This window comes from Plutella xylostella, chromosome 22 (assembly GCF_932276165.1).
Source record: "Plutella xylostella chromosome 22, ilPluXylo3.1, whole genome shotgun sequence".
Classification (NCBI taxonomy): Eukaryota; Metazoa; Arthropoda; class Insecta; order Lepidoptera; family Plutellidae; genus Plutella; species Plutella xylostella.
The window spans coordinates 5988256-6016129 of NC_064002.1; the positions used below are offsets into that span (position 1 = coordinate 5988256).

General features: G+C 39.4%; 3 protein-coding genes across 4 annotated transcripts; 2 read left to right on the top strand and 1 right to left on the bottom strand.

Annotated features, from left to right (window-relative positions):
- The first annotated feature begins 5 nt into the window (after positions 1–5).
- LOC105382730 lies at positions 6–7276 on the top strand. 2 transcript variants are annotated; one of them, XM_048629182.1, is made up of 7 exons: positions 6–264; positions 608–804; positions 1316–1466; positions 2465–2596; positions 2835–2974; positions 4228–4250; positions 5040–7276. In XM_048629182.1, the coding sequence occupies exons 1-7, from the start codon at positions 29–31 to the stop codon at positions 6669–6671; spliced, it is 2511 nt and encodes an 836-aa protein (XP_048485139.1). In that variant the 5' UTR covers positions 6–28; the 3' UTR covers positions 6672–7276. The 2 variants fall into 2 exon arrangements, with proteins under 2 accessions (XP_048485139.1, XP_048485140.1); XM_048629183.1 differs by lacking the exon at positions 4228–4250 and having other exon boundaries at positions 2835–2997.
- A 577-nt stretch (positions 7277–7853) lies between these two features.
- Positions 7854–8948, bottom strand: LOC105382729 (protein anon-73B1). Its single transcript, XM_011552657.3, has 2 exons — positions 8702–8948; positions 7854–8240 (listed from the first exon to the last, which is right to left on the bottom strand). The coding sequence occupies exons 1-2, from the start codon at positions 8846–8848 to the stop codon at positions 8139–8141; spliced, it is 249 nt and encodes an 82-aa protein (XP_011550959.1). The 5' UTR covers positions 8849–8948; the 3' UTR covers positions 7854–8138.
- Positions 8949–19119: 10171 nt separating this feature from the next.
- LOC105382728 (netrin receptor UNC5B) lies at positions 19120–26844 on the top strand. Its single transcript, XM_048629272.1, has 13 exons — positions 19120–19622; positions 19709–20124; positions 20345–20555; positions 20915–21114; positions 21243–21321; positions 21656–21829; positions 22078–22134; positions 22423–22584; positions 22970–23095; positions 23357–23519; positions 23834–23952; positions 24373–24630; positions 25344–26844. The coding sequence occupies exons 1-13, from the start codon at positions 19541–19543 to the stop codon at positions 26513–26515; spliced, it is 3219 nt and encodes a 1072-aa protein (XP_048485229.1). The 5' UTR covers positions 19120–19540; the 3' UTR covers positions 26516–26844.
- The last annotated feature ends 1030 nt before the right edge of the window (positions 26845–27874 follow it).

Sequence of the window (27874 nt, forward strand, 5' to 3'; positions counted from 1 at the left end):
CATCACTATTATTTTTTTAGGAACAAACATGGCCGCATGGCCCGGTGACAGCACTTTGTCTGAAACACCAAAACAAAATAACGAAATAAATTTATTTACTCAGGATTTTTCTATACATTCAAATACAGACACTCAGTATGAAGCATTCGAGAGGGAATTCCAAGATATACGCTTGCATAATTATGACGAAAAAAGCTTTTCATCGACGAAAACTAAAATATCTCCAGAGGACTCAATTTCTAAGGAAAACACTGGAATAATACCGTGAGTTATCACTGAGTTAGCCGAAATTACAGTAATTATCTCTGTAGTCCTTTAAATTGCAATAAAACAACAGTTTTAAGTTCCCCTAAAGTTGCTCAGTTTTCAAACAGCTGTTTGTCAAACTAATTTCCATCTCGCTCGCACCATTGCGTTTCATGTATTCCCATCCCTTTTCCGTCTATTTTCATTTTTGGGCATTCTATTTTGGTCCATTACCATCATGAATTTATGAATTGGATACCTAGATAATAGTTTACTGATGACTATTGGGTTTGTTCCAGATTATTCCACTGTTGTATAGACTAAATTAACTGATTAATATTAAATATCTGTTTATTTGTAGGAAAAACGAAAATGAAAATGACACCCACAGTAGTACTGATATTGACAATGAAACATCAAAGTCCAATGCAGATAGAAGTAAGCGCAAAATTAATGACATTGGAGACGGTGGTGCGAGGTACCGGTGTGAGTATGACACCTGCTCGAGAACATACAGCACCGTTGGCAACCTCCGCACACACATGAAAACACATAAAGGTCTGCTATTATTCTTTGAGTTGTAGATGTCATGAAATAGAAACTGAGAGCTTCACAGCACAATACCTACATAATAAACTTGATGTCCCACCCCAGCACTAAGCCCCAGTTTCACCATACTCTGTTAGATCATAACAATAAGGGATTAGTTGTTGACTTCTGACACATCTGTCAAGAATATAATATGGAGATGACATATAATATATGACATTGGTATCAATTCTGAAGGCAGAAATTTTAAATTTAGCAATGTCAAAACCTTAATTTCTTTGTTTAAAATTCGACTCTATGATTGTTTCCGTAAATGTCATTTTATGCTAGCAATTTTTTTAGTTTGACAGCGTTAAAATTAGAATTTCTGCCTTCAGAATCAACATCATTATCATGTAAAAGGGGTGTTATTGATCTAACAGACAAATAAATCATCATACAACATATTTTGGTATAGTTTGATGATAAAAAATAAATTAATGCGTAAATCTAGTAACAACTTACTTTTTCAAATTTTCAGGAGAATACAGGTTCAGATGCTCAATGCCAGGATGTGATAAAGCATTTCTTACATCATACAGTCTGAAGATCCATGTCCGGGCTCACACCAAAGCAAAACCATTTGTGTGCAACATAGGCGGGTGTAAGAAAGCTTTCAACACTTTGTACAGGTTGGTATGTTTTACTACTAGATGTATATTTCACAATCAACAAGTATATTGAAAAATATGTGCTGAATAAATAAAGGTTATTTGTTATTTCAATTGAACTAAAACTGATGAAACTATAGATAAAGAGTAAATACTTATGAACAGTTGCTCCATGTATCAATATTATAGACTCAGTTGTATCCCACCTACATAAATTTACTGCCATTTTATGGGTTAAGAACTTGTATTTAAGAATTGTTCTTATTTAACATTTTAAAAATAATCTCCCTTTATGGATAGGACTATTTCCGATTATTCTTAGAGTGCTGGTGAAAAAACTAGAGCTGGAGTAGGATTTGTGTGGTGATTAGATTAGCCAGTCATATTAGGCCCGGGTCTCCTATTCCGCGCCGTAGGTCGCGTCCAGCGTCTCGCCGTAGGCCGCGTCACGATGCTCACTACATCTACGCGCCAACGTCGGCGTGTGAGGGAGACCGCATCAGTACATTTCTATAATGAGCATCGTGAAGCGGCCTACGGCGTGACGCTCCAGCGCGCTGGACGCGACCTACAGCGAAAATAGGAGACCCAGGCCTTAGTTGTTATTTGGTGACTGCCCAATATGTACTGAAGGTTTATAATCTGCTACTGCTTTTATGCACCTCATTATTCACAACAATCACAACTATAATTTACTAAGTAGCTACCTATTGAAATATTAGGTAGATAAAGCATGTCAAAAGAGATATTTTAATGGGTGCTTAGAAAGCTCACAACATTACTAAAGTAAGACTGTGATGCATGATTTGGATGTTTGCCAAACATATTAGAAGTGTAGGTAATGGGATATGATAAGTATTTGTAAACATATTGTGCAGAGATTATAAATAAATAGGGATAGAGTTTTAAAAGGTTCAGAGTCACTCGGTGAACATGAGATATCTTGACTATTTCGGTGTTTATTTCATTATACCTACTTTACTATTCATTATCTTCAGACAACTATTTCTGATCTTCAGATTACGAGCACACCAACGTCTACACAGCGGAGATACTTTCAACTGTCAAACTGATGGCTGCAGCAAATTCTTCACAACACTGAGTGATCTCAAGAAGCATATACGAACTCATACACAAGAGAGACCTTATAAGTACGTACCTATCTATACTGATGCTACATAGTTTTTTAAAAATATTATCGGGATAGACGGAATTACTGCAACTTATGTGACACCTATACGTATCATGGAAATTTTCTGTTATATTCCCATGGAGTTAATGTACAATGCCATTTATCACCAAAAACCCTGCCTGCCAATAATGGGCGCCGACCTTGACTTGTTATAACTGCACATAAAACAGCCATTTCACAATTTTCCCCGTCCACAGATGCCGCAGCGACGGCTGCGAGAAATCCTTCACAGCCTCACACCATCTAAAGGCGCACGCACGCACGCACACCGGCGCGCGCCCGCACGCGTGCGCCGCACCCGGCTGCCGGCGCGCCTTCTCCACGCCGCATAGTCTCAGGGCGCATAGCAAGAAACATCAGGTGTGTTATGTGGTTCTGTTTGTGTAAGTTGACTAATGGACGACGTCTGAAGACGTCCCCAAAAGTTCTCCGTCGCGCTCGCTGTTGAGGCTGCGCGATGTGAGTGAGCGCGATGCAAAACTTTTGTCACGTTTGTGAGTAGTGTGCAGAACGCATTTTTTTATAAATGCGTAAAAACCGATCGACGCTATAGTGTGCGATAAGATGCTTAATCGAGCAAGCGGTATACCTACATATTTGAGTCGATTATGACTGCTCGATCTACACTTGGCCCTCAGAGCGCATTTTCAATACGAATTTGTCAAAATAGCGACACTATAGTATGCGATAGACTACTCGATGTGAAAGGTCGTTCACGGCGTCGCACCAGCTGAAGGCGCACGCGCGCACGCACACCGCCCGGCTGCCGGCGCGCCTTCTCCACGCCGCACAGCCTCAGGGCGCATAGTAAGAAACATCAGGTGTGTTATATAGTTCTGTTTAGGTAACTAGACTGTTGGACGACCTATAAAGACGTGCTGGAATCGTTGTTTTGGGAAATGTTAGTGATGCATGCTAAGACACATCAGGTAGGTATATTATGTAAAACTTAATGCAGTGTACTATTTATGTAATCGAGCAGTGCGCAGTTTTTACTCCGTTCTAGTAGTGGCGCCATCTATTGGTATACGCTGCACAAGCTCGTACAAATTTGAGTCCATTTTTACTGCATACACTTGGTCCAAGAACGCATTTTCATTATGAATGCGTCAAAATCGAGCGACGAGTGTGCGATAGGCCGCTCGATCGAGCGGTAAACAAATTTGAGTAGATTTTCACTGCTCGATCGGTTATGGAAAACATACACTTGGCCCTTAGAACGCATTTTAAATATGAATGCGTCAAAATATTCAAAATCAAGCAACGCATAGTGTACAATAGTCCACTCGTTGTGAGAAGTGGTAATATGAATGCGTCAAAATCAAGCTATGCATAGTGTACGATAGTCCACTCGTTGTGAGAAGTGGTTCACAGCCTCACGCCACCTGAAGGCGCACGCGCGCACGCACACCGCCCGGCTGCCGGCGCGCCTTCTCCACGCCGCACAGCCTCAGGGCGCATAGTAAGAAACATCAGGTGTGTTGTGTAGCTCTGTTTGTGTAAGTTGACTAATGGATGACCTCTGAATACGTCCTGGCGTGGCACGGGGCGCAATTAAGACGCGGGCCTCCTTCACGCCGCACAGCCTCCGGGCGCATGCTAAGAAACACCAGGTATATTTATGTAACTTTACCCCTAACATGAAGCGTCCGTAGTCGAGCGGGCCTCAGTGATCGTAACTGATCGATGAGGTTAAACAACAACTGACACGGTCAGCCATTGGATGGGTGTATGGGTGACCAATTTCAAGTGGTGCTTTTCTGGACGCTTCCGTGCTTCGGACGGCACGTTAAGCCGTGGGTCCCGGTTGCTGCTTCGGCAGCAGTCGTTAAGCCTAGTCAGAGGCCTTCGGGCGGTTTGAAAACATTTGACAGTCGGGTTGCCCACTTATCCGACAACTCTCTCAGCACAAGCTTGCTTGTGTTGGGGTCCACCAACCCGCACTTGGCCAGCGTGGTGGACTAGGCCTAAACCCTTCCTTTATTGGAAGGAGACCCGTGCCCCAGCAGTGGGGACGTAATGGGTCGTGATGACCCCTAACATCCCGGGAAATTACAGACAGTTAAAAATCTATTGTTCTGTCTCGGTGAATTATCTTGGTTAGCAAGTAATGCAGTATTTATGGGCACAGGGTTTGAGCAAGCAGTGTGCATCTTTTACTGCGTCGAGTAGTGGCGAGTACATTTTTTATAGCGCGGGAGAGTCGCCTCCTAGCGGTATACGCGCTGCACTAGAAATCTAAACAATATGCGAGGTTTTTCTTACGATTTTATCAGTCCCGTACCTAAGAGCTTTACATCCTTAAACAAATTCTAATCAACTTATTCAGTCCAGAAGTCCAAAGTGATCATACCATAAAATATAAGCTTCTAAGATACTAACTACACTATTTTCCTTTTCAGGTTGCCATCGAAGGAACACCAACAATAAAAATAGTAGAACTACAACAAGCAAAACCAGCTAACGAGATCATGAATTGGGATGTTCTGCTAGAGTCTTTCGGGAAAATCAGCACTGAATCAAACTCCACTGACGAAGGCAGCTTGGAAGACCTCACTAGAGTTGATCCTTTATCCAATAACAATGTGGATATCACAGAACTTCTGTTTGATAGCTCAGCTAACACCAATGTAGAGAAACTAAACGTTGCCAACAACTTAAATGTGGATGGGTTCGATTTGACCGGCTTGGATGTGAACCTGGCACCATTCAATGAAAAACACAACAAGAAGAATATCTTGCCAGTTGAAAATACTTGGATGGATGTTGGCACATTAAATTCTATCGACATAACGTTACCAGTGGATGGCCCAAAACACATAACAGAAGGCAAGTCTAAAGCAATGCAACTGGCTTTGGCCAATGAAATTGAAGTGCAGGCTCCTTGGGTAGATGTCAGTGCTCTAGCAGCGTCCATATCAGAGACCCCAGTCAGTATCAAAGAGAAAACCCCAGAAAGCATATTCACACTGGCTACATTCGTGCCTACACACATGCAAAGCTACATAGACTTGAATAACGAAGGCCCATCTGCTAATGTACTCTCACAAAACTCCTTCGATCTTAACACACCTACCGTACTCGACGTGAATGAAAAAGTCTTCAACGACAGCGAATTAGTGTCAAATCTGGCGCCAAATAAGCTCGATGACTTGAACAGTTTCTTCAAAACCCCTGATGAGTTAGTGATTGAGGACAGATCCCTCCAAACGCCTTCACCGATAAAAGAACAACTGAACATCGAGATTAACCCTGCCAATTCTGTTCTTTTCAACACTGATCTGGCATTAGAGGACACTCTTCTGTTTGACAACGAGCCGCCCTCAGACATGTATGTGGTTCGCACCGAAAACATATTCGGTAAAGAAATAGCGAAGCGGAATGCCTTGGAGCAGTTGGCCGCCGACGCAGGAATTTGCTCTTGCACGAACTGCGCTTGCGACCCGTCCAATGGAGAATGTCGCAACTGTACATCTACCGAGAAAAACAGGCCTAAGTGTCCTGATAAGAAAGGTAAGTGTACAGAGGACAAATGCTCGTGCGTCGATTGTAAGTGCGACCATGCCACAATGAAATGCGCCGTCGGATGCGGAAAGGCCACGGACTCCAACCACAACACCTTCTTGGACTACCATCGCAGACACGCAAATTCTACCCTCGAAGAACTTGGAGTTTACACTCTTCACGAATGCGAGATAGACGAAAAATCTCCCGACGACGTCATTGACAGTATAAAATGCTCGTGCAAAACGGAAAGCAACGGTGATAACAGTAAAGCCAAATGCTGTACTAATACTGAAGATAATAGTATCTTCGGTATCCAGTCTAATAGTAGCCAGTCTAATTGCAGTCGTAATCAAGATAATTGTAACACCAAAGAAGCGTCCGCTTGCTGCGGCAATGGTGATATCACATCAAAAGCCTGTTGTGTCACAATCTGTTTTAAGAAACTCAATGCATTTAAGGCATTCTTGTCAGAAAACAATTTGGTGCATGCATTGAAGAACCGTAATATTAATTTAACCACTAGTTAGTAAACACGCGCTTTTTTAATCATTTGCATTTAAATGTACAGCTTCTATAACGTTTCATTGTGTAAAATTAGCATGTACTTATCTAAAGTGATCATTTAATAAATTGGTAACTTATATTATGTCCACTTTAGATATAAGTACAAACTCACATAATAATATTTAATTTGCTTTTATTGTTTTAATTCTATCTGCTTTCTTTCCGCATTTAGTCGCAGCAATATTTATGTCATATACCTATTCACGTGCTAAATGTTTAATAATGTGATTTTGTAATGCCAAATAAATAATAATATGTAAAAATGCATTAAGGAACAATAATGCTGTGTGCCATGCCAAATAATAAAAGTGCCTTAATAATATTATGTACCTATTTAAGATTTAATGCAATTACCAGTAGTTATATGAATAATGTTACCATTACAATTTAAACAACATTTTGTTGATTAATTATTATATCAGTAAATTTGTCATAGGTACATCATGTTAAGATAAACAAATGAAGTTAGGTACTATACTAAGTTAATACATAGGTAGGTACTTCTGAACATAAATTGAATCACTAAAGTCAGTGTATTTATGATACAATTTATATTATTTACATATTTTAATAAATAACCAAATTATCTTAGATTTTTATTTACAAATGTTATATTTATAGCTATCATAAATAATTATGCAACTGTTGGTGCTAATAACACTCTTTATGAAATGTATGTGCCTTTGTTTAAGTAATTGAGTACTTAAGCTTTTTATGTACAAAATGTTGAATAATTTATACTTACTCATACGAGTAAAAGTTAAGATTTATGTATGTAGGTACATATTTTCTACTTGTCATACAAAATAAATCTGTCATACTCAAACCATTGGATTTATTCTAGTCCACCCAATAAATGCTTTGAACTGCACTTGTTTTTTTAATAGTATCCTAATCCATACCTCACAGAATATGTTTATAATAAAACAATCGTTATTGCTATGATTATATTTTTTATTGAATTGAATGCTTCATGAGATCAAAATACTTAAACTTATCATTAGGTAAATAAATCGAGTTACTAATACATTAAAATATAGTTGACAAAAAAATATATAAATGATTAGTATCAACGTTAGTGCAGAGCACTATGCTCTATCACTCTCATACATAGGTACTATTAGGTACTGATGATTAAATGACTGAGTAACATGTACAAGAACTGACTGATTTAGAAAAGTAACCAACACAATAATATCTTATTTTTAAATCTTAATGTCTCAACCAAAATATAGAGGTTCAGCCAAGAACCACAAATGTTGGGCTACTGCTCCGTGGAGGCTGCTAGATCAACAAAAGTTGCTTTGCCTACGGTTTAAGTTAATAAAATCTTACATTTTCAAACCACTTGCATAGTCTAAACATTAATACATAATGTGAGATTCTATTCCAATAATATTTTAGTAAAATTATTTTATGAATCGTTTCCACTAACGCCTCTTCTTTTTGTCATGACGTCGCGGCCTCGAAATGGCTGGTCTGTGGCCCGGAGAGGATTGTTCTGAGCTGCACTCGGAACTATCAGTGAATGCCTGGAAAAAATATAAACAACTTTAAAAATATATATATTTGAACACTTTCAAATCATTAACCACTAATATCACCATAAAACCATTAATTCATCAACTCCAATAAATGTTTAGTTGTGTCTCAATTTCCCAGGATGTTATAGATGGGTAGTCAGTGTGACAAATCCTCAAACCATGCTTGGTGACAAACTATACTCCAAATCCAGTGATTGGTCCTTAGGCCAACCAGTCATAGCTTAGTGTAAGTAGCTTGTTTACAATAATAATGCTATCAGACAGATTCTACCCTATGATTGAGTAGGTCTACTTATGAAATTAAAATAGTAGTCCTGTGTGGGCACAAATACAACACACAGCACTTCATTACACAAAGACTACCAGCTGCGTATGTACGGCGCCTTTTGATATAGAATGGTCCCTGTAGTTCAACGAATCGACACAAAAATAGAAGGAAATAGGCTTACTTTGTCATGTTGATGATGATCACTCTGTTCATCAGTTAAAGTCACGCAGGCGAACAGGCAGGCCACTTGAAATACTGCCCCGATGTATAATCCATAGCGTATTATGGCACTCATGTAGTCGTCCATGAAAACCTCACTCGGAATCATTTTGAACGGGAAAGTTGCAGTTTTTATTGTAATGAAAATCAAAATAAATGTAATTTTAAATGATGCTTCGCCTTTGAAAAAGCAAGCAATGACAGTTGACACATGACACTGACAGGCCTGAGTGTGACACTGACATGACAACTGTCAAATTGGATTTAAATGTCAGAAAGGAAACACAAATCACAGACAGAAAATATCTTCCCAGAGTAAAATTGTAGTATTATGTAGTCTGAGCCTATCTGAAACCTAGTTAAACATTGTGAGATATGGCGTTTCGACTTTCTCCGTGTTCGGCATCATAAGGGTCACAGTGACAGTTAAATAAAGTCCATTTTTCTCTCCACCTTTAATTTGCAAGGCGCGGGTGCCTATATAAATAGAGTGAGTCGCCCGCGCGCCTCAGTTGGTTTTTGATTTTTGAAGTGAACACTTCGGCAAAATGGCTCAATGTAGCCACGGTTCTCGTCGGCTTCGCTCCGACGGGGAAAAATATAATATTGAATTTGCGGAGTCCTCGCTGCCGGGAGCTGTAGCGTGATGCGGACCAGGCGGCGCGGGGCCTGCCGGCTGCTGCGCACGCAGCCATTGCTGAGGATTTCGCAACGAAGGTTTGAGTTGATAAGCCGTGAGTAAAATGCTATTATTTACTGCTTTTAAAAGCTCAGCCACTGGTAATAATGCTCCGGCGCTTGGGGTTTTTATCCCACGCAGTAGGGTCCGATTCAATAGTCGTGGTGATGATTAATCACATATTCCGGTCCTACTAGTGGCGCTTGAGCTAGATACTTACATGAATGACCGCTTTAAGTATAGCATATGTTAATTTTATACAGGAAAAAATTATAAAAATATATTTTTCTACCCTCAATTTCTAATATTTTTAGAAAACAGTTGATAAAAACTTTGCTATTACAATAATGCACTTGATTATAGCTTATGTAAGGCTTTACAAACAGGAGCTTTCCAGGACCGTCATAGGATTTTTTACAGGAAGCACGTGGCTCCGAGTTTCAGTATGTTGGGACATTGTGGCATGTGCGGCGAGTAATTTGATCCGCCGGTACCTACCCGCTGAGGGTAGGCAGGCCGATTCGGTGAAATTGAAGTTTCGTGTAACCTGCACCCGGCCCTGTGCTCCCGCGCTGGCCGCCGTCTCGTGGCACCTGCATCGCAGCGTACACCCAGCCCTGCGCTCCTGCCCTGGCCACCGGTTCGTGCCACCTGCATCGCAGCATACACCCGGCCCTGTGCTCCTGCGCTGGCCGCCGTCTCGTGCCACCTGCGTCGCAGCGTACACCCGGTCCTGGCCCTGGCCACCGGTTTGTGGTACCTGCATCGCTGCATAGACCCAGCCATGCACTCCTGCCCTGGCGGCTGTACACCTGGCCCTGGCCACCGTTTTGTGCCACCGGCATCGCAGCGTACACCCGGTCCTGGCCCTGGCCACCGGTTTGTACTACCTGCACCGCTGCATAGACCCAGCCATGCACTCCTGCCCTGGCGGCTGTGTTGTCCCACCTGCATCGCTGCGCACACCTGGCACTCCTGTTCTGGTTGCCAGATCCAAACGCCCCCTGTCTGGGAAGAGATTTTATGCTCAGCGGAACCGCCTGCACTATTGCTAGCACGGTCATCATCATCATCATCAGCCATCATTATGAGTGACTTATTTAGAAGGTATCGAGTAACGTGCGCTATTCATCAGTGATTTTGGCATATGCAGACGAACGTTTACTGCCAAGGTTGGTCATGTTAGCCATACAAGGGCACACCAACGAAGCCTGAGTAACCACCTGCAGTCGCCGTAGCCGCATCGGCATGGATGACGACAAATCGGGTAACGTGCACCGCTTCTAAAAGTGTTATAGCACTTCAATTTGATGCCTCCGCTGAGGTAGGGTATTCTATTAAAGCAGCTTTCTTCTGAGTGACCTGTAGACTGCTCCTGGGGATAGTTGTGCAATAATTTTTTTTATTTTTTTTTTATTTCGATGTCTCTGCTGAAGAAACTGTCTAATGCAGCTTTTGTTCTAAACTGCCTAAAGATCATTGGACTGCTCATGGGAATGGTGACGCACGGTAAGTACAGGAGCGTTACTCTATACTGATGAGAAACGAACGAACGAGAGCTGTCGTGCAATCGGCACGTTTAATACATACAAACAGATAGAGCGGCTCGCGCCGCAGTGCACTGAAAGTTCGTTTTTCGTCATATAAAGTGACCCACCCAGACACTATCTTAAGTGTCATGACACATCGGCAGATTCCAGCTTTGAGTCTTTTCTTTTCTCGGCTGTGAGCAAAGTGAATCCCACCGGCGAGTGTTCAACCTAAAAGCACTGAGCTAATTCCTGATTTCGTGAAAGTCGTTGTTGCTATACCATACCGCTTCACAAGTTACCGAATTTATTATGATCCTACTGTCGGGTGATCATGATCGGAGTGTCATCGCGGTTTCTGAGTGGCACCATATTAGCTGTCTTCGTTATGTCCCAGTGAATTGTGAGTGTGTATCCGAGCTCTTTGTTGAAAAATGCGTGAACCTCCTACGCAGCAGCTGTCTACTAGTGGTGTATCGAATAAATCGAGTAACGGTGCTCTTGCACGAGACGACTACCTTTTGGTAAAATTATAACTTCCACTATTTTGGGAACATGCATATACCTACTGTGTACTGTGTATCACATCACGTGTAGCCGCAGCCCTACTCAATGTACGGGGCTAGATAATAAACAATGGCAGTCGTCATTAAATTTCTATGAATTTCGAAGGTCATCATTTGGAGCACAATCCAAAGTGTGAAAGTACCTATTCATGCCTAAACGGCTTCTCTAATGAAAATGTATTTTTAATTCGATTCTGGCGCAAACGTTTCATAACTATTTTTCAACACTGTATCTGCTGAAACTACTTAGACTGACTGGTTAAGATGCAGACGTGCCGTTTTCACAATTCCATTTTGAGTAATCCTCAACTGTTTTATGGATCTTTCAGTTAGTTACGTAACTAGTTACCAAGTAAAAAAATTACTTGTGTCATGCTCGTACTCGCATCTCATTTAGGAGCTCTCTGGCCTCTAGCTGAATGCTAGAACTGGTAAATATATCTACTAAGCTAGTACAGAGTTATAACCGGGCAGCGGTGACGTGGTAGCTGCTTGATTTATTAGAGTTTGCTGAAAACTTTCTAAATAAGTAATAATTATTAGTCATAATATTAACTCTTCGCAGTTCTTTCAGAATGCAACACCAGGTCGCTGAAGTAGGTAACCTTCCTTAGCTGGACAACAACAACAACAAGTAAAGAATGTCACAGTTATTCGCCGTTCCACTGTCATATCGATGTCCAAGGACTTTTTCTTGGGTATAGCTAACTACCTAAGTTTACCTATAGATAGCCGCAAGCTATCTGCTGTTGGCGAACTGTCAGTTCTGATTGATAAGTCAGGCTCGAGGTGGCTCGTCCAACTGTCCATGTTCCCGCCACCATGATTGTTGCTTCCACAGATTAGAGAGTCTATGTTGGCTGTCGTTGCATCAGGTCTGATCAGGTACAACTAACATCTTTACGTACCATCTTTATTTAATCGAGCTATTTTATTTTGTTTTATCTAGGTTGACTTAATGGTTTCAAAATCGAATCTACAACAATGTAAGTAGGTACCTACCTACGTACCTTTGAAGTGCAGCAACAAGGCGAAGCCTTAAGGTTTTGGCCGAGACCTGCCCGTAGTGTTGACGAACATACCTAAAGGTGGCCTTGTTAATGTTTTTCATATGAAGTACTGAACATTTTACTTATCCTGGTGGCATGACTGATCATTTACTTACCCAGTTAAGACATGTTAGCCGGGTTTCATTTATCAACTATTATAATTGTTATTGTTGTGTTAATCAATCTTTATTAATTGATGTCATCTACCAAGGAATGCTGCCAGAGCTCATAATATTCACACATGATGATACAGAATGATAGTAGCCCACAAAATCGGTGCAAAGGCTTATAAAATAACTTTCCTTCCTAGTAGGACTGCACAGGAACTCGTTAACCGCCGAGTTAGTTAGAATACAAAATTAGACTGTGTGTTACTTGTCAATCTAGAATATGAATATAGTGACCTGCATCATGTTTTGAAAAACTGAATACTTAGTTATCCGCCAGTGTCACAGCCTTCATCTAATCTTTTCCAGTAGCTGATGAGGCTGAGATATTTAGTAAAATTATCTTCCCTTCAAGCACCACTCCTCGTTCCAAGGACTAGATGCCGCGCCAGGTGTTGCAGGCCGTGTCGTCGTACAGGGCTGACTGAGCAGGTCCTCGAGGCTCCAGGGTCGGCTGCTGCATTTCTGAGGTCAGTCCAGAATTACATACCCTAGTCAGCATGTGCTGACCTGAGCCTCAGCGGCCTGGATCGATATTCTACATTTTACAGCTTTTAAATATTGTTGCAAAGTATTTCACTGGTTCCATCCATTCGGCTAGTGTATGTTAAAAATATTGCCTTGACAATAACAAGATTTTGATCAATAATTACTTATAAGTATTGCTTTCGAAGAGGCACTGTGTGTATCCATATGTATAAATACCTACCTATATGTAGGTATAGGTACATACCTTCCATAACTTTCTGACAAGTCAGGAATAATAAGGAAGTACTTAAGTCTTAAGTATACTTATACCTTTCTTTTTAGTATATCTATTACCTAGAAATCTATGCATTATAAATTTATAGACTCAAATATTTATCTACTGATATACTCATCAGTAGCTTATGGGTCACAGTTGGTTTTCTCTCCACCATGCGATAATAAACACATCTCACAATGTTTAACTAGGTTTCAGATAGGCTCAGACTACATAATAGACGCATTTTTCCTGAAATAAAAATGACATATTATGTATCTAGCCTATCTGAAACCTAGTCATTTCTGCATGGTGATATTACAACTGAGGCGCGCGGGCGACTCACTCTATTTATATAGGCACCCGCGCCTTGCAAATTAAAGGTGGAGAGAAAAATGGACTTTATTTAACTGTCACTGTGACCCTTATGATGCCGAACACGGAGAAAGTCGAAACGCCATATCTCACAATGTTTAACTAGGTTTCAGATAGGCTAGATACATAATATGTCATTTTTATTTCAGGAAAAATGCGTCTATTATACGTCGAAGTTTGTATAAAGTGGTATGAAGTGTATAGCAAGGACTTGTTTTTCCATGGAATTAATAAGTAGGTAGGGTAAACACTGGTGAAATTGGCCACCCCCAATAACTGGCCACACGGCTTTTTATTCGCCTAAAATAAGAAATACGATGACAGCACGCCATCTGTTACAGCTTGACACTAACCACTAGTAAGTTGTCGTTCATTTTAGTTCACACTCATTCCGCTTGAAGGATTGGTCTTCAAAATACCCGCAATTTTCTGACAGTCGGCGACAGTGCGTCTGTTAAAATGGTTGTGCGCTAAGAAAACGTTAAGCGAAGACATTATTTCGAGAGGCGATATTTTTTGTCCCCAGCTTCTGTGAGTGACTTTAAATAGTGACAACGATAGATTTTGAGTTAAGCTATTATAATTTGTACTGATTTAATCCTTAATTTGATTTTTTATTGCATTTTTCGACTTGGCCAGTTACTGGTTCCAGTTTTATAGTATTTTTAGTAACTGGCCCCCCTATGCCAGTTACCCCAATTTGCTACTTGCAAGTAAATTAACTTAAAATACAGCTTATTACCTTGATTTTAAATAGCATTTTCTGTGGTAAAAATTTTGTAAAAATCGTTCAATATTTAGTAGTAACTGGCATAGGTATTCTAGTGGCCAGTTACTACATGGCCAGTTACTGAGAACTATTTTATTGTTTCAGGATATATACTTAAATCTCTTCAAGATAATGGTGGCCCAGCCCACAAACAGCTTTCACTATTTGGACTGTATCCTCATCAATATCCGTAGTGGTTAGCAGCGATTCGAATCGGCTGTGTTGTTCTCTTTGGAAGCTGGAGTTGCCATGCCAACTTCAATTTGGTGCATCGTGGGACGAAGTGCCTGCTTCATCAGTCTTCTCTCCAGCTTGAAGTTGATATTCAGAGTGCCTCCAAGAAGTCGGTGATCACTCCCAGTTTAAAATGTATAAATCATATTGTGTAAATCACTGACGCATCTCTGGATATGTGCCGCTTGTCAGACATAATGAAGTCGATTTAATTTTTCGTCCTACACCATCGGGGCTTGACCATGTTCACTTCCTGCGGAGATGTTTCTCATAGAAAGAATTCATGAAGTACAGCCCATTCTGGTCTGTCTCATTCGAGGAAGTCAACAAGAATTTGCCCTCTCCGATTTCTGCTACTAAAGCCATGGGGTCCTACCCTCAATTCTTTGCATTCTTGTACTCCCACTTTGACGTTGAAGTCCCCATCACAATGGTGTATTGGGTCTTAGCAGAACACTTGATAGCCCTAGAGATATCTTCGTAACTATACTGTTTCGACTTCTGTGTCATAGTGTGTCGAGGTTGGTGCATATACCTGTACGACCTTCAAGGAATCCCTCTCGGTTAGTTTAAGTACAAGGTACGCTACCCGATTCGACACACTACTGATCTCCACTAACTTGTTGACAAAAAATCCTACGCCGCCAGTTGGTTACCCTCCCGATGGTAGAGCATGTGGCCAGACTTCAGGGTCATCGTGTCCCTCTCTAAGGATTTCCGATAGCCATATTCTATGATATTCTGTGCGGGAGTGTCAGTGCCTGCACCTGGCTCTCTCGAATGGAACCTTTGTGCATAACCCCAAGGTCTAAACTGTCTTTCTAAGCTTGGACCATTTCCCACCATGCTGGCATTCCACTGCGGGTTGGTGGGTTCACATATCTAGATTTGCAAAATCTAGACATGCAAGTTTCCTCACGATGTTTTCCTTCACCGTAAGAGTGAGGTATAAGGTATACATTGTACTTAAGTTAAAAGAACTAATTGGTACATGTCAGCACCGGGATTCGAACCCGCATCTCTGGCGTGAGAGGGCGGGCGCTTACCCGACTGAGCTACCACCGCTCTCCGATAGCCCTAAGATGTCCTTATTTTTTTGCCCAGCTCTACCTCGTGTTACACCATCTTCTCGTCCTCTCTCAGTGTCCGTGCGTTGTATGTAGCAAGTTGTATTTTATACAATCTTAAAATTAGTTCAAGAAGAAGCTAAGATTTAAAGATTTGACTTAATATAAACTTAAAATAATTCAATATGATTGTTTATAAAGATTTGTGATGATTTATAGATAAGAAACTTATTTTTTGTCATAATAATATGAGAATTGTGACGTTGTTACACTAATTACATTGAAGGAGTATTAAATTGTAGAAGTATTTTTGTTTTTATATTAAATTTTGTTAGAATATCCTTCCTTCATTGGAAGGAAACCCGTGCCCCAGCAGGTGGGGACGTGATGATGATGATGAACTGTTTATTTGTTAAGAAATATTAGATATTTCTCATTATTAAGTGTTAACACATTAACTACGTCATAACACATTAATTGTAATAGGTTTTTTATAATGTTTGCAGTAGTTATAAGGTTAAAACTTGTCATTTTAGTTAATTATATTAGGTGGCCAGTTACTGCAAAATAAGAGGGCCAGTTACTAAAATTTATGGCCAGTTACTACACAAAAGTGATACTTTTCATTTAAATAAAGATATTTAAATAAATAGTTCTTATTGATTATTAAATTGATCAAAAAAACAATCAACAGGATCTAGTGAATCATTAGATATATAAATCACCTAAATCAGATCATGCATTTAGATGGAGCACACACGTAAAGTGGCCAAGGTGCTTAAGTGGCCAGTTACTACCCCTTTTCCCCTACCTACAGTGAAACTATAAAGTCCTGAAATTAAATGAGGGCACTGCTATCTTTCATGTAGCAACCCTATATAGCGAAACATAACTGACTTTGATACTTGAAATTTTGCCTGAACAACTTACCATCCACAAAAAAAGCTCTTATACAAGCTAGAAGGTGTTAATATGAAGCCTATAATAGTGAAACCAATAAATATTTATTTAGATAACGTTATTACAACTGTATAAAAAAAACTGGATCTGTTGACGAAGGGCACACATAGTAAAGACATCAATTGCTCTTTTTGGACGGCCAGTTCTGTTTCTTCCAGGAGTTAGGAATATTCCATATTTTGCCCTCTTTGGCACGCTGGTCCGATATAACTATAAAATAAAATAAAAAATCTTTTTGAGTTACACAATGGCCCCCAAATTCACACAATGTGAATTTAGTAAGTAAACAAAAAATATATCTGCAAGTATCAAAATGTTAAGGTTTGACTCAACTGAAACCAGATGAAACCTACAATCAATGGTATGTAAACAATGTTCGACTTGGGCTCTAAACCTAGGTTTATCGATAAATGAAGCGTTGGTACTAATAAAAAATGAGTTATTACAATTTGTACAATGCTACATACCCGTCATACACGCTGTACGAGCGTAAACATCCTCCAAATTCGACAAAATGTGTCCAGCTTGATGTTCCGCTAAACATTGTATAAAAACTCGATAAATAACTTCACTAGCTTAACTACGAATATTTTTCTTCATCTTCCTAATTGCAACCAAGCGTAAATTGTTGCTTTTATCTAGATTATCCTTATAATTAATAAGAAAATTCAAAAAAACAGCCAACCGCCTATTGACATAAACAATTGTTATGACTTTTATGTTTCTTTTCTAATGGTGCCAGGCTCCTGAAATTTTTAGTTCCTAAAACATTAATTTCAGGACTTTATAGTTTCACTGTACTTACGTAAAAAACTTACATACATTTCTTTTCTATTTTCTATGAATGAAATATTATTGAAGGCAATACTGACTGACTGGGATGGACGGACGCTGGTCCCCTGGGACTCCTGGGAGCGTGTTAAGCTGCGTACAGACCGGCCCAACGAACGCTCAACGATGGATATTTAATCATACATAATACAGGGGCGATTACAGCAACGAAGGTCAACGAAACCCGTTCGTTGGCGTTCGTTTGACCGGTCTGTGCGCAGCTTTAGGAGCTTGTTATGGGATTCTACATAGTACCTATATTGTGTAAGTAGGTACGTTTGCGTCTTCACATCCAGCAGCAACAGTTAGAGTGGCGGCCTCGGCGGTTCAAAATGCTGCTAGATTAAAGCACCAAACTAGGTAAGTACCTACCTATACGGTTTTGAAAACCCTTTAGCATTTGTGACCAGAGGACCAGAGGGGTTTGGGACAGTGAGGCTAAAGCCCTCATAAGGGATTTAGAATCTAGACGGCCGTATTGTCTCCTGAGGATATGATCGTCGCTTCAGTCGTAGGTACTTGGCTCAAAGCTCTTGTGTTGTGCTACTTATTCAAAGAGGTAACGCTAACTCATGGTGGATAATTAATTCATTAACTAAAATTTTATATTTTTACTTCTTTCTTTGACAAAGCTTGTTATTTATTTATCTTTATTAATTTATGAACACTTTATAGTAATTATAAATTACTTATGAAGTAACAATAAAAAACAAGAGTAGAAATTTTAAGATAACTGAACAAAGGCGGGCTTATTGCCAAAAAGCAATTACTTCCAGCCAACCCTTGTTAGGTTGGGAGAAATTGTTAAGTACTTCATTTTATTCAGTATTCTTATCTAATAAAATTGTAATAAGTAGGTATTAATAAAAAATATAACAATGAGCCGTACAGTGTACTTCAAAAAAGAAATAAAGTAAAAAGAAACAGTAAGTAGGTACTTACTCACTTTACTTACTTACTTAGATGAAAAACGGTCAAAATAAAGACCTTCTAAATAATGCATGTAGTAGGGTATACCTACCTAACTACCTATGCTGACACGGAGTCGGGCTTTCAGGTTTTTACTTCACCTATCTAACTAAATCTAACTCAAGTCTAGTTTTTTTTTAATCATGCATAATGATGCAACATAACTAGGTACTATATGCAACTATAAAGTCCTGCAAACTATTATTATTTAGCGACTTTGTTGGTTTGTCGTCGATGCATTATTATATTTATTTAAGGAAACATCCGTTAAATTTATTATCAATCGGTATTTTATTTTTGAAATGTAAGTAAGTAAAGTTATTTACGAAAATGATAAAAGTCATTGCAAAATCTTTATTGTCAGGACTTTTTAGTTCCGTTTCTACTTACAGATTCCACGTTAAAACATAAATTATTTAAAGAACTGATATAGCATCCTTTATTTTAAGCTAAACACGTCACACCTGGCTGTTTCACAAGTTCGAAAGTTACGGATTTATTTCTAACTTTTGTAAAGGTTTTGAACTTTTTTCCCTTCTGCCGATCAACCCCTCGAGTTTGATGGAGCATGCGCAGAGCACCCTCCGCTGACAGGGAAAGCGTATCCCAACATTTTACTTTCAGTTGAGTTCTAGACCGCGGGACGTGATCACTATATCCTATTATCCTGGAAATACGTCAAAAGTTTTACGACAACTGTTTTCATATATTTTCAAAAATAGTGGCTTAAAGTGGCGTTATAAAATAATTATGTGAGTGGTGCAGGGTGCAGTTAATGTGTCGGGGTCCTTAGAATGTGATCGCCTCAGATATGGGAGGAGACGTAATTGCAAATGTTAATGGTTTCGGTTCATTAATTTATAAATGGAAGTGAAATTATGGACATGTTTTCTTATAATTCACGTGCATTTGGCTTCTTCAATCAAGGAAGGAAGTGGAAACACAAGTAAGTAGTCCCTTAATTTTTTAATGTCGGTATGCGGTGTCCAGCATTAAGTAAAGTAAAATTTATAATTGTGCATTCTTTTGTAGATCACAAACAACACGCAGATGATAATGCATCAGTAGAGAACCTGAAGAAGGACACTGATTTTGATAGTAATTTAGGGACATTAGATTTTCTAACCAAAAATAAGCATCATAAAGAGCACAAAGATTATTTCCTACCTCCAGTATTTCCAAGTAATGAGGAAGATGAGGATGAGGAGGAAGACGACGTACCCTACGACTATGACTATGATAACAAAGAATTAAACTACAAAGATGACGCAGAAACGCAAACTACCAAAGTTGACCTGGGAAGTCCAGATGTGTTAACCTTCGATGATAAAATACCTATACACACAGCCAAAGATAACTTACCATATTTTCTACTCGAGCCTGAAAACACTTATGTTGTCAAAAATAAACCGGCAACTTTAAAATGTAGAGCGGCAAATACGTTAGAGGTAAGATTAACTGTAAGGCTAATTTTAATTTTGGTAAAGAAGATGATGATTTTGTTAACTAGTTAATTTACAATTTAATTCTAACATTAAGCAAAGAATGTAATAACCAGACATACCTGATTATTACTTACTTATTTAATAACTTCTTGTTTATGTATATGTTTTTGTAAATCTTGTCTAAGTACATCAACGAAATCTGAAAAACCCCGCAATTTTATAGGTTTACTTCAAATGCAACGGTATAAAGACTCAAGCTCTTAATTTTGAGTTTGTGGACCCTCATACCGGAGTGAGAATCATTGAAGGCGAATATAATGTGACAAGGGAACAAGTGGAAGAGTACTTCGGTACAGACAAGTACCAATGTTCTTGCTTTGCTTGGACCAGCAGAGGCCATATAAAGAGTCAACCTGCGTTTGTTGACCTAGCATGTAAGTAACGTCCACTTGATTGCCCGAAATAACACACATACTTTACATATAACTCGGTCACATTATCTCTGCACCTGGTGTCGATGACGTCACGTCGGCGTTATGTTTCTGTGTGCAAAATAAGAATCGCTAGAATTGTGCATGCTCACGACTGTAATCCCCGAAGGGGTAGTCAGAGGTGGGTCGCATGACTCGCAAGCGAGTCACCCGCTTTTCGTTGTACATTTATACTCACGTGATAGGTCGTCCAGCCAGGTCCAAAGATAATGTGACCGAGTAGTATTCAGAACACAACTTGTTAAAAAAACTCAAAGCTCCAAGCAAACACAACAAGACGTAAAGGCAACGTTTGTCCGTAGACATAAAGAAGCAGTTCATATCGACACCTCAGTCGCAGCTGGTAAAGCAGTACACCCAGGCGTTACTCCGATGCGAGCCGCCGCCCGCAGCACCCTTCGCCCAGCTCTACTGGCTGAAGAACGGCGCTCCCTTGACTCTGGATGACAATGTGCAGACGCCTAAGGAAGGGCACTTGCTCATCAAACAGGCGTCTTTATTAGTAAGAGAACTTTTAGATGCCACTACTTTTGAAATAATAATGATGCCTCTGTATTTTTGTGCATTGTGTGTTTTGTTTCGTTGTAAGTATATATCTTTGTGGTGTATTGATGATAATTATTATTGTAGGATATGGCAAACTACACTTGCGTTGCTGAAAACCTGGCTGGTAAGAGGATATCGGAACCGGCGTTGCTGACTGTTTTTGGTACGTGTTGTCTATCTGTCAATACTTACTTCACTAAAATTACGTCGGTTAGGCGGATCTCACACTGCCACGGATCACGCATGGATGCGTTGCCGAACGTTGCTTGTAAGAATCTGTTTGTATAGAAAACACGAGCATCGAACAGTCCAACACATATCTACGTGAGTTCAAATGCGGGCAGTATGAGAACTGCATTACATGCATATGCTCAGGAGTCTCAGGACTGTAAACCCCCCGTATCATCGTCAGATGTGACTCGCAAGCGTGCTACTGGTACCGGATTTTCACTATACATTCACGTCAGGTCAATTACAAATTTCATATTTAATTTTAGTAAACGGAGGCTGGACACCCTGGTCAGCGTGGGGTGAGTGTTCTTGCGCCGGCCTGTCCCAAGGAGGCAGGCGAAGGGTGAGGACGTGCACCGCGCCACGGCCCCTGAACGGAGGCCAGCCGTGTCTCGGCCCGGCTATACAGAAGACCGCTGACTGCCTTGACTGCGACCTGGGTAAGATATCAAACTGCTAGCCTAGCACGGGGCACAAGACGCGGACGTTAAGGCGTGAGTTGACAAAAGCTTTCCGTCGCACTCGCTCTTGTCTGGTCTGTCTTGGTCTTGGCGAGCGTCTTGCGTCCCGCACTAGGTCTTCTGGAATACACCCGAGCTCGTATTGTTCTATGAGCGGATGATGATCAAAATAAGTCTTGTAAATGCTGGTGTAGGTACAATATTTTATTCGAGATTTTTGGTTACAGATGTCTACGTCGATGGGTTGGATGAATTGGCCGATGAGTCATCGGATATTTTGCTAGGTAAACTATTACAAGTAGTTGTCTCTTATTAGTAAATTTCTACAATCTTGGAAAAATTCAAATAAAATAAGCTGAATAAAATTTAAGTACCTACTAGTACAGGGTGTTGCAAAAAGGTATAAGTACTAAGCCGATTGGAGGTGACCCAGAGGAGTCAGAGGGTCATTCACGTTTTCGTGAATTTTCAAAACTTGTACAACAAAAGTTGTTCAGTATGACGAGTCACCCTCTTTCGGCTTAGTGTGCCCTTTTTCCAACACCCTGTATAACCATTCTTTTTATCCCTAGGTCGTTGGTCCCAATGGTCGGAATGGTCTCGCTGCGACTCGGACTGCCTGCAGTCCAGACGCAGGAAGTGCGTCACCAGCTCGGCGTGCCTCGGCAAGGACTACCAGGTGGCGCAGTGCCCTCTCTGCGTCAGGACCTCCAAGTCGGATATGATCAATAATGGTATCTCTTATTTCAAATCTCACAGACCTTTATTATAGTTTACCCTCAAATTCATAGACTGCAATGTAAATTTACAACCAGTAGTTCATCAAGCTCTATGAATTTGGGGTTAAGATGTGTATGTATGTGTGCTAACACTGCTAACGAAAATAATGTGTCCTGGCCTGGGTACCAAAGACGACTTTTTGTAGTAAAATAATTATACCTAATAGCAACATATTTAAAACACACTAAAAATATTTAAAAGGAAAAATATTATTATCATTATTATTTATTATTTGATACTTTATTGCACAAATATGAAATATAAGTGTACAAAAGGTGGACTTAATGCTAAAAGCATTTTCTAAAAATATATACCTACTTAATAACTATGTTTTTTCAGGATCATCGTACTGGCCACTTTTGATTGCATTGTCGTTTGCCGTTCTAATATTCATTGTCGTTGCTGTTTTGGGAATAAAGTATTTGAAACTGAAAATGGCTGAACCGTACGTGAAATCTCATCCAGGTATGAATCATATTTAGCATAAAAAAATGTTTACACATACATAATTTTAAACATATCCTGCTAGCCTAGCACGGGGCGCAGGACACGTACGTTGTTACAAAACTATTGCATCGCGCTCACTCACATCTTGATGTGCGCGTCTTACGACCCGTGCTAGCTCTTCTGTTAAAAGTAAAATTTCGAATGTATCTAGAGAAATCCAGGAAATAGGTACCTACCTACATACTACCAATATTACTTAAACTTTACATTTGCTCGTAGGCTCAAACTATTTCGGAAACGTGATAAAAAGAACTCTGACGAACCAGCCAGACCTCACCATACACGAAGAGTTCCAGACCATGGACTCACGACGCACGAGACACTTGAGCATGTCCACTCACCGGAACGAACACTTGTATGAAGTGCCACAGCTTGCTAACAGGTAAGCGGTGGAGTAGGAATAATGAGTAATTATTAAGTTTACCGTTTACGGTTAAGAGGTACAACTTCAAGTACTTTTCATCCTTTATATAGGGTGAAAATGACTACTGATCAAATTATACAACATTTTCCAACAAACCTACGAATCTTCTGAAATTACCTTTTAGTGTTATTTTTTAAGCTAGCTTACAACATTTCACAATTTTTTACGATACTAACTTTCGATAATATATACGATACCGATATACATATAGGTGACGCTTACTTAAATAAGCTTACAATTTTATTATTCCTAAACGTCCGTTAATTTTTCAGTTACATCTCGCCAATAGACCAAGAGGTAAGAACTGATCACCGGGCGGAGAGTGTGAGGACGTTCGCTTGCAAGGATAACACCGAGTCAGACCGCTCTGACTCTAGCTGCTTTTTGAGCTGTGAGTTTGTCACCGACACTATTACTTGTGTTATTGTTGTTTTGCACTCGCATACGCATGTGTACCTACTTGTGTAGTTAGGTTGTTAATGTTGCTGCTTCATCATCACAACCCACCACGTCTCCTTACAATAAAGGAAATGATGAACGATTTCAAAATAGTAAAACGATCAGTTTTCATTGTGCACCATCGCATATACCACATTCTCGTATTTTTCTTTTCAAAGTTGTTGTTAATGTTGTTATGGAGTACATACATAATATAAGTAGTATATTATATTGTTTAGGTTTATTTCTTCTGTATTTATTTCTTTTGACACAAATCAACATGCTAGCAACACCTTTAAAATAATTATTTACCTACCTAACTATAAATACCCAAAAACCGATCACATAAAACAGTGCACACTTAAATTTTCAGCGGGTTCCTCATATGGCAACGAAAGTGTAGAGATGTCGCCTTCCTTGAAGAACAACGTCTCTGTAAATTCTAAAACGCTCGCACTCAACTCTATAGAGACGTCAATTTCCAAGATAGTGACTTCGGAAGGCAACTGGTTGAATTTACAGAAATGTGGCGTCAGTCTTTTTATACCGGAAGGAACAATCGATAAGGGAGAAGAGCTATTCTCTATTGAGGTCGCCGACGAGGAGTGGAATAGACCGATACTGCAAGAAGGTAAAAATAACCAGCTATTTATTTTGTGCCTTGAAGATAGAAAATATATTTAGTTTTACTGTTGAGGATGATAGTTTCATCGAAAATTATGATTTTATTTTAAATTAATTGGCTCAGATATTCAATATTTTATCAGAGATAACCACAAAATTACCGGTGTGTAATAATTTAAATTTTTTTTTTAAAAAAATTACTCTTATTCAGCTGGAAGCTAGTTGAATAAATAATGAAAACCAAAGTATTAATACTCTAGTGCATAAAATAGCCACAGTATTTATGGACTTCCAAGTTTCCTATTGTTAGGTTCGATGAGAAATTGTGACCTGATTCGGAACTAGAATGTCAGAGTGCTGACCCGGAACTCGGAATATACCTGGTTTAATTATTCAGCCTGACCTTTGGTTTTGTTGATGAATTTCTCTTTATTAACAGCAACTCCATCCACCTGTCTTTTTATAGCCCCATAGCCGTAGAGAGTTCTAGTTTTAAATATTTCATTTCACAATCGTATGAACTATCAATAGGCATTTTAAAATACTTTAATGAAATCAATTAAAATAAACACTGCCCGTTTAAAACTGTTTAAGAAATGTGTAAGTATTTCAGTTTTTCAATTCCCGTCACCTACAAGCGGAACCGAAGCTACGAGTGCAATCAAACAATAAAGTACCAAACAATAGAAAACTCTTTGTAACGATCGTCTATTGTTTCAGGAGAAATACAACTGAGTCCGGTTATCCGCTGCGGGCCGAAGAGCACTCACTTCCGGAAGTCCATCATCCTGTGTTTCCCCCACTATGCGGCCTTGAGGAACGGCAGCTGGTTGCTTTCCATCCTACAGAGACCTGACGACCACGCCAGGGAGTGGCGGAAAGTTCTAACCCTCGGCCAAGAAAGTCCCGGAGCTCCCGTGTTCGCGCAGGTTGATCCCGGAAAAGTTTTCCTTGTCGGCGAGTTTCTAAGCGACTTTGTTCTAGTGGGACGAAGTTTCAGCGGTCTAGACGCCAAGTTGCTCAAGCTAGCTCTCTTCGTGACCAAACAAATGGAGGACGACAACCATTACACCTTAAAGATCCATGTCATGGACGACACACCCTATGTGTTTTATGATTGCGTAGAAACGGAGAGGAGGCTCGGCAGCACACTCCTCTGTGACCCGAAGACGATTTATTTTCAGGAAAACTGCTCTGATTTGTGTTTCAATATCAGGGAAATGGGAGTCGGCTGGAAAGTGAAATCTGGGGGGAAATATCAAGAGCTGCCGTACAACCAAGTGTGGGGAGGAAACGTGAGGGACTTGAGCTGCGACTTCGTAATACAACACACAGACGCAATAAACTGTTTAGAGTTGAACTTGTCCGTGTATCAGAAACAAAAGCAAGCGAATTTTGTTAATTTCAACTTTAAAACGAACGATTTTAATTCCAACTTCAGTTGCAATGTGAAGCGATTCAGTACGTGCAGTGCCGACGTAAACAATGTCAATATATTAGAGAATCCGTTTCATTACTCTTCGCTCTCTAGAAAGGAAGGTCGATATGATTTTGTTTATAAGAACAACAGTAATTTATTTAGAAGTAACTTTAGTGTAGACAATAATTACAGGTATAATGTTCTAACTAAGTCGGATAGAGTGATCCTGTGTAAGTTATTGGATGGCTCGTCTCCTAAAGGTAACGATTGGAGGCTATTAGCAGAGAAATTGAAGGTAGATTCATATTACTATTACTTCTCGAATACATGTTCACCCACTGAGAACGTGTTGAATCTGTGGATGTGTCGGAACAATGACTCCAACATGCTGGTGAACCTGGCGAGATTATTCCGAGAAATGTCAAGGATCGATTGTGCAACTGTAGTTGAGAGACGCTGTTTCCCGAATTAAATGTATTTAATATGCTTTGTAATATGTAGCAAGAGTTCTATGACGTTTGATTGACAGATGCTGGTTTATGTCTGGTCAATAAATGTATGGATTTGACAGCTGTCATAGGATCTTGCTATATTTTACAAAGTACTTATAGCCATTATTTACTTGCAATGTTTATAAATTAGTACGTACTTAAGTATCTTAGAAGTGCTTGATATTTTAATAAAGAGTATGTTTTAAAAACAATAACTGTATTGTAAATAAATAAAATGGATAGTGGATTGTTTAATGAACACGTATTGAAGTAGTGATTTCATTTTCAAATAAACTTTTTGACTATTTTATACATGCATTTCATTTAATATGGTTATTTTGTAGAAGTTAATTATTTTATCAACATAAAATTGATAGACATTGATTGAGATGAAAATATTATTTTTAGCAACTTTTCCAACTGACATGCTAACATTTAAATTGTCAAATATTTTTAAAATGCGTTAGTACCTTTAAAAAAAATAAGTACTTACTGCCTTTGCCGTTTAACGTGAACTTAAATGTTTACAAACTTTGAAACTCAACTCGTGGCTTTTCTTGAGTTAATTCCGGAATATTTCTTACAAACTGTTAACCGTAAAATACGAATTACCTAACTCGGTTACCAACTTCCAAGTTGAAAAGTCCAATTCTAAATCGACATTAAAAATATCAAGCTTGCTTAACTTTAAAAATGTTACGTTGGAATTGTGATTTATGTAGGTACTTAGGTAAGTTATTTTATGAAAAAATAAATAAAGTGTGATTTAAAAGTAGCGTTATCATAATCTGAAAAACATAATGCACCAAACCTAACTAACCCAAGGAACGGAAAAAGGAAATACCTAGTAACTACTAGATAACCTATCGCACCTTACGCCTAGAATAGCCTTTATAGCAGATACAGCCTTACTACCTACTATATGGAGGTAGAACATAGCGCCGTAAAGGGGATCTCATCTCGACTCGCCGTGACCCATATACAGGGGGTTCTAATCAAGTATTAATACCACACATATACCTGACGATTGCTTGGTTAATATTTGAGGTCGCACGATTCTGGTTGGGGCTATTCCAGTTTTACTATTTTGCGTCTAGCATTCGAAATGAGGTGATGCTTTTTGTAAATGAAATACCTACTTAGTTGGGTAAGTGCTCTTTTTGTGATGAGTTCTTTACTTTCTTTTAGGAAATAAGTAGGTTTTGCCATGTAAATGTTTAGGATTACGCTCTATTTTAATATTATTGTTTTGTTTTCGGGTTTTGCTAAATTAACCCGGGAATATTGTTGTTTGTAGATAAAACATTTGTCTTTATTCGTCGGCAGCCACTGCCTAGCAT

Bases quoted from the DNA above. Each gene is read 5' to 3' on its own strand.
- LOC105382729 (XM_011552657.3), bottom strand. From the start codon at position 8,848: ATGATTCCGAGTGAGGTTTTCATGGACGACTACATGAGTGCCATAATA. The intron at 8,241-8,701 runs GTAAGCCTATTT...TATTTTTTCCAG, and splicing joins ATCATCATCAACATGACAAA to GCATTCACTGATAGTTCCGA.
- LOC105382730 (XM_048629183.1), top strand. From the start codon at position 29: ATGGCCGCATGGCCCGGTGACAGCACTTTGTCTGAAACACCAAAACAA. The intron at 265-607 runs GTGAGTTATCAC...GTTTATTTGTAG, and splicing joins GAAAACACTGGAATAATACC to GAAAAACGAAAATGAAAATG. The intron at 2,998-5,039 runs GTGTGTTATGTG...TTTCCTTTTCAG, and splicing joins CGCATAGCAAGAAACATCAG to GTTGCCATCGAAGGAACACC.
- LOC105382728 (XM_048629272.1), top strand. From the start codon at position 19,541: ATGGAAGTGAAATTATGGACATGTTTTCTTATAATTCACGTGCATTTG. The intron at 20,556-20,914 runs GTAAGTAACGTC...GTTTGTCCGTAG, and splicing joins TGCGTTTGTTGACCTAGCAT to ACATAAAGAAGCAGTTCATA. The intron at 23,096-23,356 runs GTATGAATCATA...ATTTGCTCGTAG, and splicing joins GTACGTGAAATCTCATCCAG to GCTCAAACTATTTCGGAAAC.